This window comes from Miniopterus schreibersii (assembly GCF_964146895.1).
Source record: "Miniopterus schreibersii genome assembly, chromosome: 20".
Taxonomy (NCBI): Eukaryota; Metazoa; Chordata; class Mammalia; order Chiroptera; family Miniopteridae; genus Miniopterus; species Miniopterus schreibersii.
In genome coordinates, this window is record NC_138122.1 from 20815867 (window position 1) to 20828257 (window position 12391).

Here is a 12391-nt window from a genome sequence, read left to right on the forward strand (position 1 = left end):
TTGAAATTTATACGAATCAAATCATGCTTTACGGTCTTGCTTCCTTCCTTCGGCATTGTTCTGAGACCCATTATGGCACTGTGTTTAGCTGTAGCTTATTCCTTTTCATTGCTGTTTGAAAACAGTACAAATAAGAAAGGATCCTTTCTACTTCTGATGGACATTTGGATAGCTTCCACTACACCGCTCAGTACTATTTGTACATCCTTGCACATGCCTCCTGGGGTACATAATTAGGAGTTTCTTTAAGATATGTGCCCAGGAGTGAGTCACAGAATGTGCATATCTTCAATTTTAGCAAATAGTGCCAAGACTGTACTAAGTTACACTCCCATCAGCTATGTATGAATGCATGTAGCGCCTCTCATTTCAGACAGCCGGATCCCCTGGCCCCCAATCTGCATGCATGCTATTGTACCCCATTATTTTTCTTATTTTGTGATCATCAATGACGTTGAGCACCTTTTCATACGTTTGTTTGGATTCCCACTCTAGTGCCTTTTACTTTAAAATATCTTTTCAGGCAGCCTCAATGCCTGCACCTGCTCTCCGCAGGGCAATGCGACCGAGGATGTCGTCACCGAGGCAGGTGGAACTGCAAACTCCAAACACTTGCTACCGCAGCTGCAGCAGAGAACCCGTCGATTTACCAAAGCAACAAGTACTGCGACTCTAGCCAAGACTGAGAAACAAGACCAGGCCGAGGCCTGGCTGCCTTCCCCCTCGCAGGTGGCCACGGAAGTCGGGGACACCGCCCTGGCGACCTCCCGGGGGATGCTAGACACGAGCGGCGGCGCCCGTAAGCACCGCATCCCGCTTAACCGCCAATTTCAAACTTCCAAGACCTGCCCCGCCGGCTTCGCCCTTCCCGGATTCCCATTGGTCACGAATCAAAGGAAGAAACAATCTGATTGGCTCCCTTTTTCATTTACTCCGTCCCTTTAAGGACTTGGGCGGGGCTTGGATGACACGCAGATGCCCATCATAGGTATGGACACTCTGATTGGCCTAAATACGGTTGGGACCCGCCCGTGCCGTCCCGGCGTTCAAACGCGGCGGCGGGAGACTAGGAAGGGAGGAGCAGAGCGCGGACGGGCGGGGTCCTCTGAGCGTGAGTCTGAGCCCCCTCAACGCCCAATTTCCCCCCGACCCCAACACTCCGCGAGACCAGGGGAAGGGCCTCCTACACTCACACCAAACCCGCGTTGCCTCTCGCAGCTGGGAGGGCGGCGGTCGCGCCTCCAGGGCTGCGGGGGGTGAGGAGGGCGTCCCCAGGCCCGGGTGCGCGCGCCCGCTGCCGAGGGGTCTGCCGGAGTGGGGGTGGGGTGCCCGGGGCAGGAGGAATTGCTTTTTTCGGAACCTGAGTGGGGTCCGGCCCTGCCGCCTGTCAGCGTTACCTGCGTTGTTCTGTCTAGTGGAGTCCGGCTGCGGCTTTCTACCTGTGTGACCTTAATCTACAGTGGTACCTCGGTTTTGGAACGTCTCCCAAGTCGAACATTTGGGTTTACCGACGCCGTAAACCGGGAAGTAAATGCTGCTGCTTTCGAACAGGCCTCCGAAGTGGAACATGCCACAGGGCCTCCGCTGAGGGCAAGATCCTGAGGCCTAGCTGTCGGCTGTTGATCCCTTGGTATTTGAATGTTTCAGAACTGAAACGGTCTTCGTTCGAAAACCGAGGTACCACTGTACTTTAGTCTCTTCTTCACAGTCCGGGTATCCATCCATCACCTACTTCTGGCCTCTTGCGCTGGGCTCCAGCCCCTCTGGGCTTCCTGCTCTTACTAGAAAAAGCCAGGTCCTGCCTGAGAACCTTAGCTCTGGCTGGTCCCTCTGCCTGGGGTGCTTTTCTTTCCCCAGTTATCTATCAGCAAGGCTTGCTGCTCACTCCCTTCAGACCTTGGTTCAGATGTTATTTCTTAGTCAAGTCGACTCTGGCTGCACTTAATTGCACCCGTCCCAACCCTCACCGTCCCCCAAAAAACCCATGCCCCAATTGCCCTCACAGTGCTGAAGCTTTTTTTAACCTCATAGCACTTTATCATTTTCCAACATATGTAATTTGCCAATGTTGTCATTTCTGTACCTATTTAATAGTACCTCCTATGTACCAGACTGTATGTGTCCCCACTATGTGAGGATAGAAATTCCCTGTCTTTGTGGAGCTTACATTTTAAGAGGGGCAGATAATAAACAAATTTGTAAGTAAGCGAGTGGGTCAGTTAAGTGCATCACCTGTTGCAGTGAATAAAAATCTGGTTTTTATTCTCATCACCAGACTAAGTATCCCAAGACCTGTGTGGGTGGCTGATCTTCACCTCTCTATCCCTGATATCTTGAGGAAGGTCAGGATCTCTCAAGCCCTTCCTCCTCAAATCATCAGTACCGACTTGACCTTCTCTTGTCTCCCTTCAGCACTGGTGGGGAGATGTTGAAATTCAAGTATGGAGCGCGGAATCTGCTGGACACCGGTGCTGCTGAGCCCATTGCCAGCCGGGCCTCCAGGCTGAATCTTTTCTTCCAGGTAACAGGCTGCCAACTCTGCTCACCTGAGTTTGTTTCCTTGGAACCTCCTTGTCACTCAGCTTTGCTTTTATTATAATACTGAGACTAATCTAAGAGAAATCCTGTTGTTATGCAGCTGCAGCTCAAAGTCACCAGGCAGAGGTGGGGAAGTGTTGCTAGATCTGCCCATGCTTTATGAGAAGCCAGAAATCTCCCCTTCTCCCTCTTTTTTTTTTTTTTTGGTGTGAAATCTGATTTTTCAATATTGGCAGATAATTCAAATTATTTTACATTCCACAGGCCAAACAAAACATGTCTGTGGGCTAGATACAGTCTGCGGGCTAGATGCAGTCTGCCAGTTTGCAACTGTTGCTCTGGATCAGGAATCAATTCAGCTTTAGTATAGTCACTTCATTCATTCCACTCTAGATTGTTTGAGTGAACTAAAACTGAAGTTATATTAATAAACCTCTGGACACGTGAAAGAAGCGGAAATCATTGTTTCCTATTGTAGAGACATGGAGACACATCAGGACCAGCAGGGTCCAGAATAAATGTTCCTGTGAGCCTCAAACCATTAAGAAAGAAGGGCCATTTCTAATTAATGGGGTATGTGTGAAGTTTTTCTTCCCAGGTGCTGGTGAAAGAAACCCACAGTAATGGAATCGTACAAGTGATAATGACCATTAATTGATGTCTCTTTAAAGAATGAAGCCACAAAATTGTGCTGTTAGCCTCTGTCGTGGGCAGTTAGTCGAGTTGGTAGCTTGTAATTTACTCTGTGTGGATGGATGTTATTGATCAAAGCTTTTCGTTATTGACAGTGTCTCCATCTGCCGTTTACTGTTTTTAGGGGAAGCCACCCTTTATGACTCAACAGCAGATGTCTCCTCTTTCCCGAGAAGGAATATTAGATGCCCTCTTTGCTCTGTTTGAAGAATGCAGTCAGCCTGCTCTGATGAAGATTAAGCATGTGAGCAACTTTGTCCAGAAGTGTAAGTTGGGAGAACTGTTTCTTGAAAACTGTCCCGCTAGAGAAAACTGGAAGGACGCCAGAGGCAGAATGAGTAAATGGCTGCTGACAGTGGGAAAGAATTCTGCTCTTAGGCCCAGTTTCAAGGTCAGGTTCTACCTGTTGTATTTGGGAGACCAGGTAAGTTAAGCCTCTTAGTTGCAAGTGACAGAAACTCAGCTAAAAGTAGCTTAGGGCAAAAAGTGAGAAATACAGAGGTGGGTCAAACTTTAGGCATGACTAGTTCCAGGGACTTAAATAGTGTCTGGCTCATTCCTCCACTCACTCTGTGGACTTCTCCATTAGGTACAGTGGCCACAGTGCATAGGTCCCACAATACTTAACTTTAATTAATTTATTTTAATTAGTTTAATTTAATTGCAATTTATTTTAAAATCATAAGGAAAATATGAATATGGAAATAATATTATAATGGTTCTGGATTATATTCATCATTATGCCACTGTAGTCATAAAATACATATAACTGTTTATTTAATTCATTTTATTTTTAATGCAGGAAAGCCCTGCCCACAACCCATTCTTGACTTTGCTCGACTCCCACATGGTGGAGAAGTTGACTTCTGGGGCCCCAGTTTCATATTCTTTTACCTTACACAAGTCTTTTTTGATCAGTGGTGATTTCCCTCCCAGGGACACTAGGAAATGTCTGTAGACATTTTTGGTTGTCAGAACTCAGGGGAGTGCCACTGGCCTCTAATGGGTGAGGGCATAGATACCAGCTTTGCTCACTTAGCAATATGTTTACTCAACAGATATTTATGGACCACTTGCTATGTGCCAAATTACATGTTAGGTATTAGGTTTACAGTAGTGATCAAAACAGACAAAAGGAAGTACATATTCTAGTACATATTCTAGTACATTCTTTTAAACATGGGCTTAATATTCTTTTACGTGGATGGACTTTCCCATTGATGGACCTGTAGGTTGTTTCTAGTTATTTTTCTGTTACAAGCATGCTCATCACATTTTCATATGTATCTTTTCTGAGCACATGTGCCAGTGTTTCTGTAAAGCATGAGTTCCTTGAGGTTGAAATGTTGGATTACTGAGTCTCAGAAATGAAGCCGTGTATTCGACTGTGTTGACTTTTGCCTTCTGGGTGCAAATGTTTATCTGACTGCATTTTTTGACTGCATTTCATTACAGTGCCTCTGGTCTTTATCTCCACCTCAGTAATCAGCACCCACTGGACTCTATAACCGTGTGCAGGGATTAAGGATAATGTGGTCTTGGAGTTACAGAAGCTGCTAATCTGAAGAGAAGTTGTGAAGATTTTTTAAAAAATAGTCATAGACTAGAGTTTAGGGTCTCACTGTTCACCTTAATAATCCAAAGCATTTGAAAAAAGGTACTGAGATTTGGAATGGTTTCTCAGAATTCTGAGAATATCATGGTGGTTTTGCTTATAAGCATTTTGCCTCCTTGTATTATTGAGATGACTGGTGGTTGGCAGTGACAGACCCAGAGTTAATAAGTTGAACAAATGCTGTAAGCAAATTGTGGGCCCAAGGCCTAACAGAGAATCAAAAGAGATTGGCCTTGTGTGGGAGCAATAATGAAATCAGGTTCAACCCAGAGAATTGCAAGCCGGCGTGTTTAGGGAATTATAATTCAAAACTCAAATGCTTGATCTGAAAGGAACTTGGAAAGGGACAGGGAAGAAAGATGGGGCTTGGCACTGTGATGTCAGGTTAAAAGGAAAATACCATTCAGCTTTCAGTTTTGCTTCTGCATGGAATTCTCTGTGTAAGCAGTCTAGATTTTTTTTTTACAGTAGTCACGTGAATTCATGGGGATCTACCCACCACTCTTGCCTGATTCCTCAAGGGACCAAAGGAAGGTGTTTTCAAGATGACTGACTAACATGAGAGGTGTCTGTGGGTGGGAAGACAGTGCAAGACACAGAGTTCATCATATGTGCCTTTGACCCAAGGGAATTAAATTCCACACATGCAACAAAGAAAGGCGGTGGGTAACAGCAATTACAATTGCATTGGCTAATTCATCGATATGCCACTCTGTGACTTGGGATATGAAATGGCTTTTCCCTTTGTTGGACTCAGTCCCTGTCATTGTCTGAACAATCTGCTTAGCTGAACGTAACTCTAGAAATGTAGCTCCCACCTTTATCTGATCGCCAACCTATGGAAATGGTGATCCATTCCAATGCCCAGAGGACTCCAGCATCCCTCTGGGATTGCAAGACAGCCCCTTGGTCTTCAAGTTGGCACGTTTCTGAGGGATTCTCCACGGTAATTTTGATTATATGTTTTTCTTGTCTTCCTTTGGCGTGTAACTCCTGCATACAGTGCAGTTTCCCTGTAATGTGCAGAACTGAATTAATTTTTCGGTCAGTCACAGCTGCGCCCCTTCATTCTTGCAGGTCATTAGAGTTGCTGCATTTTCAGTGATACTCTAGCCTAGTGTTCTTAGAGTGTTAAAAAATGAACGTAGGTTCCACATCCACCATCCATTTATTCAGTCTGTGTTCATACACTGAAGAACTCTGACTGAATGTTCATGTCTCGCTCAAGTTACTATGTTCAGGCTCTGACCCTCAATGGGATGGTATTTGGAGGTGAGGCCTTTGGGAGGTACTTAGACTGAGATGAGATCATGAGGATGGGGCTTCCAAAATGGGATTAGTGTTGTCCTAAGAAGAAGAAGAGAGACCAGAGCTCCCTTTCTCTTTGTCATGTGAGGACACAGTGAGGAGGTGGCCGTCTGTAAGCTAGGAAGTGGGCCTCCCCCAAGAACTCAGTCTGCCAGCACCTTGATCTTTGATTTCCCAGCCTTTAGCATGATGAGAAATAAGTGCCTATTGTTTAAGCCACCTTATCTATGGCATTTGTTGTAGCAGCCCAGGCAAATCAAGACAGCGATGGAGAGATTGCACTAGGAAAAGGAGTTAGACTGTGTGTTAAGAAAAAGACAGCTGCAAACTCTTCCAGATCTGTGACATGTCAGCTCCGCAGAGCAAATGTTAGGGCCCCATTTGGTTCCTTGGGCTAAGGTGGGGTTTTTTGTGTGTTGTTTTTTTTTCCTGGTAGCACTGCCACATATTAAGGTAAGGAAGGCATTACTATTACTGACACAATCCACGGGAGATAAAATGGGCTTCTGAGAGAAAACTGAGCAGAGCACATGTGGTCAGAATGGAATGGTCTGGAAACCACCTCCAGGATTGATTGAGATGGGAGTCATGTTGCTTACATCCGTTGTAAACTAGTCTAAATGCGGACAAGCATCTTTGACCAAACACTGCCCTGCAGCCTTCCGGGAGAGGAAGAGAAGCTTGATCTGTATTCTCTTTCCTCTGTTTTCTAAGTCTGCAGGAAGCAAATTATAGCTGCCATGGAAACTGCACTTTGGAATTTCTGGAGCCCTTAATTTTAACATATAAAAACACTTCTGTGCTGATTTTATAATTCATGATGATGAGAAAGTGACTAAATGTCTTTTGACAGTGAGGGAGGACATAGGAACACTTTTATCTGTCTTTTTTGGCTTTCATAAAGATGCAGGTATTCGAAGCTCTTTGTTTACCTGGGAGTAATTCTTCTGTGTTTTACAGATTCTGACACCATCTCCGAGTTGCAGGAGCTCCAGCCTTCCGCGAAGGACTTTGAAGTCAGAAGTCTGGTGGGTCGTGGACACTTTGCTGAAGTGCAGGTGGTAAGGGAGAGAGCCACCGGGGACATCTATGCCATGAAAGTGATGAAGAAGAAAGCCTTGTTGGCCCAGGAGCAGGTAGGAGCATTTTAGAGTCACACCCTTTCCCCTCTCTCTACCAGAATGTTCATTGCAGAGATGATAATCTGCTGAATTGACATCTGGGATCAAGCACATCTTCCTCTGTGACTCAAGTTAATTACAGTTGCATAGGCAGAAAGGTCTCTCATGTCCTTAGCTCTTTTTCTTGAACTGGTCTTGACTCATTTTGAAGGCTCACAAGCTCCCCTTGATTTCTTTATCGTGTTTTTATAGTCGTGTTTTATTCAGAACCAACTTGGCCTTTTAATTAATGAGTTTAAGATCTTGCCTGACTGTCAGCTGGGGATTTAGAGATATGCATATTATGTGGTGAGTCAGCATTTGCTTTTGTGCACATTTTATATATTTGTGTTGTGGGCATGTATATTTGATTTTAAAAACAGGCCTTTGAAGAAATTAAATAAAATTCTCATGGGGCTAAGGAGTTGCTTGCTTGAGAGCAGGTAAGAAGTTATCTTTAAGGTTGTGATATTTTTCTTCCTTTTAAACAAGCCTGATGCTCCAGACATATTGATTCCTTTGCTGTGTTTCTAGAGAGATGGCCATCAGCCATGGCATTCAGAGAGTAATTTATTAGTTACAGACATTCGAGTGCATATCATGTGTCTGATAATGTACCTGGCTCGTCAGAAGCCTGTACAAGAAAGTGAAGCTCCATGGCTGTTAGTTTCAGGGTTTAAATTAAAACAACCTTGGAAAGCAGGGAAAAAATGCAAATATATAAAGCAGGCACTTACCAGCTAAAACAGCTAAAGCATTGCAGGAGGGAGAGCAGTTAGCGAATCCTCGAATGATGGAGTGAGGCGAGATGTGGGTGAGCCAGGAACAGTTAGGGGAAGTTCACACTGCTATAGGTTCTGGGCAGAGAGAAGTGACGAGAATGTGCCAGTTGTGGCGTGTGTGATGTGCTGGAGGTTTGAGCAGTAGAATGCAATATGCATATATATATATATATATATATATATATATATATATATATATTTTAGCGGTTCAGAAAAAATAGACTGGGGAATGGGAAGAAATGAGGACATTTGGGTGGGATGGGGGTAATTGGTAGGAAGTCTCAAGGACCTTTTCTTTTTTATTGTGGCAAAATATACATAAAATTTATTAACCATTTTAAAGATACAATTCATTGGTATTAGTGCATTCTCAGTGTTGTGTAACCACAACCCATTTCTAGAACTTTTTCATCATCCCAAACAGAAATGATAATTCACCATTTACCCCAAAACCAGTTTTTGGATTGGTAGTTTAATTTGTGAGATGGTTGGGGATCATTTAGGCTTTTGGAAGGAAGAGATTGGAATCAGAGTCTGAGGACTTCAACGACTTTGTGTGGCCTCCAATCAAAGAAGCAGCAGAGGGCAGGGAGCTGCTTGTTAGAGTCCAAGAGTGATGCACCCTGTGTTTAGGAAGGCAGTGTGAGCAACTGCACAGAAAGGGGAAATGACAGGATGCGGCAGATCATTTGGCAGAGAGGTGTGGAAGATGCTCACTCAACCTCCTAACACTTACGCACCATCTATCATCTGTAAACACTTCCTAAACCTCTTGTGTATGGAGTGTTTCTAGGTCCTGGGGAAGAGGCATTAGATGTAGCCCCAACCTCAAGATGCTTACGTTTTAGATGGGAAATTGTACATGTAAAAACAAAGTAATCCACTATACCACGCTGCAGGTTCAAATGTGTGCCTACATTACCTTTAGTATTTTCACTTATTTTATACATCTGTGTGCATCTAGTCTACTGTCTTTGGTGCTGCCCCTCCCTTTGGTGGGCTCAGACCATCCCTACGCGTGGATGCCTTTTTCACCCTGCAGGGTGGATCGTTGATACCATATATTGGGCTGTCCCCACACATCTCTGCAGCCCTCCTCACCCTGCTTGGGCCTGGCACCCTGCTCTGGGCCACCGTGACTCTCTCCCTACCACCTGTCGTGGATGCTGATCTTATTCCACTCCAATTAATGACTAGGACTGAACAGATCAGGAAGGGAAGGTGAAGAGAAAGAGAAAGTTACTTAGATTTAAAGAAAGTGAGTTGACGTTAAAGAAAGATGCTAAGTAAATAATTGGACAGATAATATATGGATCTGGCAAAAATTATGAGCAAAGTAGGTGAATGGATGAGATTTGTGGGATGCTGGGCTAAGTCATTTTTTTTTTTAAACTAGAGACATTAGTTTAGGCTTAAAGAGAGAGAAAAGGACATTTCCCCCTCCCTCACATTTACTTCTTTGTATTATAATTGTCTTAAAGGTTTTTCCCCCCTCTAGGTTTCATTTTTTGAGGAAGAACGGAACATTTTATCTCAGAGCGCAAGTCCATGGATCCCCCATTTACAGTATGCCTTTCAGGACAAAAATAACCTTTACCTGGTGAGTATTTACATCTCTCTCTCTGGAGGCAGTCCAGTGCTCTCCTATCACAGTACTGTATAAACTTTATTGAGGTTCATGTAAGAGAGATGGGTTCCTGTTTATCTTGACATTTTCACGGGAGAACATTACTGCCTTTATTTCTGACCTGGAATAAACAGTTTATATGCTTTGGTTTCATATTAGTTAAGAACCCATGCTGGTAGAGAACTCCCCCCAGACCCCCACCCCCACCTCCTCCCCCTCCCCACCCCACCCCACCCCACCCCACCCCACCCCACCCCACCCCACCCCACCCCACCCCCGTTCCTCTGCTAGGTCAGGTCCCTGCTGCAGGGGGCTTCCTTTTTTGGGTCTTTTAGCTGTGGGCCTTCCCTCTGGATTTTATCACTGGCATCGGCATCCTTAGCTTAATGACCATATTCTCAGGTTATCCACTCGCCTTCTTGCAAGATGGGAATGATTGCAAAACAGCTGCTCTTTGGAGTTCTGGTTGCCTCAGCACATTGATACCTGGATGCAACGACATTTTTACACCCTTCTTTAGTAGCTCAATTGGGTATCACCGATGGGATCTTGTAATTATCTCCTTACCTGCATTGTCTTCTCAACTACTTTGGTACTTTGGAGTAAAATGCTTGCTAAGGATACAGTTTTCATATAAAAAATCCAAACTTAGCATAGGAATTAAGATGTGATTACAGATCCACCACCTCTTATCTGCAATTCTGAAATACCCAGAGCTCTGAATAACCTCAAGCTCTTTTGTTACTTATTTGGCAGCAAAGTCTGACTTGAACTCTAGCAAAACCTGACCTGAACTCTCTTATTTATTCCCTTTAGTGCGACTATTCATCCATTTTGCTGCAAAATTATGAATGCATTTTTATTACAGGGTGCTATCCAGGCCCTACCCTCGGGTGTTACATAATACAAAGTATATGCACCATTTTACCTTTCTGAATTCTGGAAACGCATTCCGCCTCAAGATCAGGGGACTGTAGATCTATTTTGGCATTGTAAAGTACTGAAATCCCATTGCACCAATTGACCACTTATAGATCATCAAACCTTTGAAGTTTGGGGAAACATGCAAATCATGGTAATTTCCCCTGGCAGTTGAACATTCACTGGTAATGCAAATGCAGTTTAATTGAAGATACATTTTATATTAATGAAAAAAACTATAGAATTCCACCCCTAATATATTTCTCAGAGCTATCTCTATTTGTTCCCCAGCCCTGCTTCTACTGTGTGAGTTCAGGCCGCCATCTTTTGCTTGCAGTACTGCAATTACCTCTTCAGTGTTCTTCCTGCCATCTGTCTTGCCCTTCCCCCAGGTCTTCTACACAGTGCAGCCAAGTCATCCTGCTGTTAAAATCTTTCAAGACTCCCTGCTCCCCTCTGGATGAAGTCCAGATCCTTCCATGTGATTTACATGGCCTTTTTTGCATATGCCTCCAGCCTTGTTACTTACTGTTTCTTTCCTTTCACTTGACATTCATCCTGAACTTCCTTTGGTTCTTTGAACTTGCCTCTGACCTTTCTCCTTGCAGTTCCTTCTTTCCTTGTTTCTCTGGCTTACTCTGATTTCAACTTCTGGGCTTGTATCAGATGTTACTTCTTTTAGAAACTCTTCCTGGACTCGCTAGTGGACTCATAGCACCCTGAGTGGATGTTGGTCCATCACCAGGCTACTCCCTCCATGATGGGAGGGATTATGTCTACCTTGCTTCCAGTAGAGTTTCCCCAAGTCAGTGCTTAAGAAATATTTAGCTGATGAATACATGATTGATTTCACAGGAATTTGATTTATATACAAATTTACTTATTGTATTATGGAAATCATATGTTAACAGTGTGAGTTTTGTTACTCTACAGTATAATTTAAGATAGATGCAGTGGGATTTTCAAAATTTGGAGTGCAGTGCAAGGAAATTGGTCCTTTGGAATTTTGATGGTTAAAGATTTCCCATTTGTAGTCACATACTAATGAATGTGACTTACCATTTTCTGGTATGTAGAGAATTGTAGTAAGTTCGTTGTAACATCTGGTTCTATATAACAAGGCTAGTCCCGCATTCTGGCAGGTGGCCCATGGAAACAGTGCTCTAGTCTGGTTCATGATGAAATCTGTTCAATTCTGTATAACAGATGCTTTCACCAGTGTCCTTCTGTGAAGGAGCTGATCTTTACAAAGGAAACATTGTTTTGCAGCTCACCACTTACAGTATTGTTACATCTAAATTTTTTGTGAAATTCTTAAAGATTGCTGGCTTTGTATTGATGTTTTTCATACTGTGGCTCTCTTCAGGCTGCCTTAGCTCTGAGACTAACCCGTGAATCTCCTTTCCCTGCTGTGGCCTTACATGAGCTTCCCTTTGTTCATTCCCAAAGTTTTTTCCCCTAGTTGCACATAGGGATGTATTTGTTAAGGCATAGGCTAAGCTACTATAACAAAAAGACCCCAATACAGTCCATGCAGGTGGAACAGATATTACATGTCATACTTCAGGGACCCGGTTTCCTTCCATCTTGTGGCTCCCCTATCCCGTAGGATGCTGTATTCTTTGATGTACTTGAACTTGAGCTGTTTCATGCCTTTGCTTTCCCCGAGTGGTAGGAGAAAAGAGCAGAAAGTCAAAGCAGACACATTTTTATGTAGAATGATACAGAAGTGGGATACATCGTTTCC

At 43.9% G+C, this 12391-nt stretch overlaps 1 protein-coding gene across 4 annotated transcripts in view; it reads left to right on the plus strand.

The window, feature by feature from the left end:
• The first annotated feature begins 1056 nt into the window (after positions 1–1056).
• CIT (citron rho-interacting serine/threonine kinase) overlaps positions 1057–12391 on the plus strand; it is a 123034-nt gene continuing 111699 nt past the window's right edge. For 3 of the 4 annotated variants that reach the window (XM_081123712.1, XM_081123713.1, XM_081123714.1), the window contains exons 1-5: positions 1057–1111; positions 2413–2521; positions 3356–3497; positions 7115–7290; positions 9595–9696. In XM_081123712.1, coding sequence (XP_080979838.1) covers positions 2426–2521; positions 3356–3497; positions 7115–7290; positions 9595–9696 — 516 coding nt within the window. In that variant the 5' untranslated portion in view covers positions 1057–1111; positions 2413–2425. Of the gene's footprint in view, positions 1112–1230; positions 1257–2412; positions 2522–3355; positions 3498–7114; positions 7291–9594; positions 9697–12391 lie in introns of those variants that run through there. The other variant, XM_081123711.1, reaches the window with a different exon arrangement.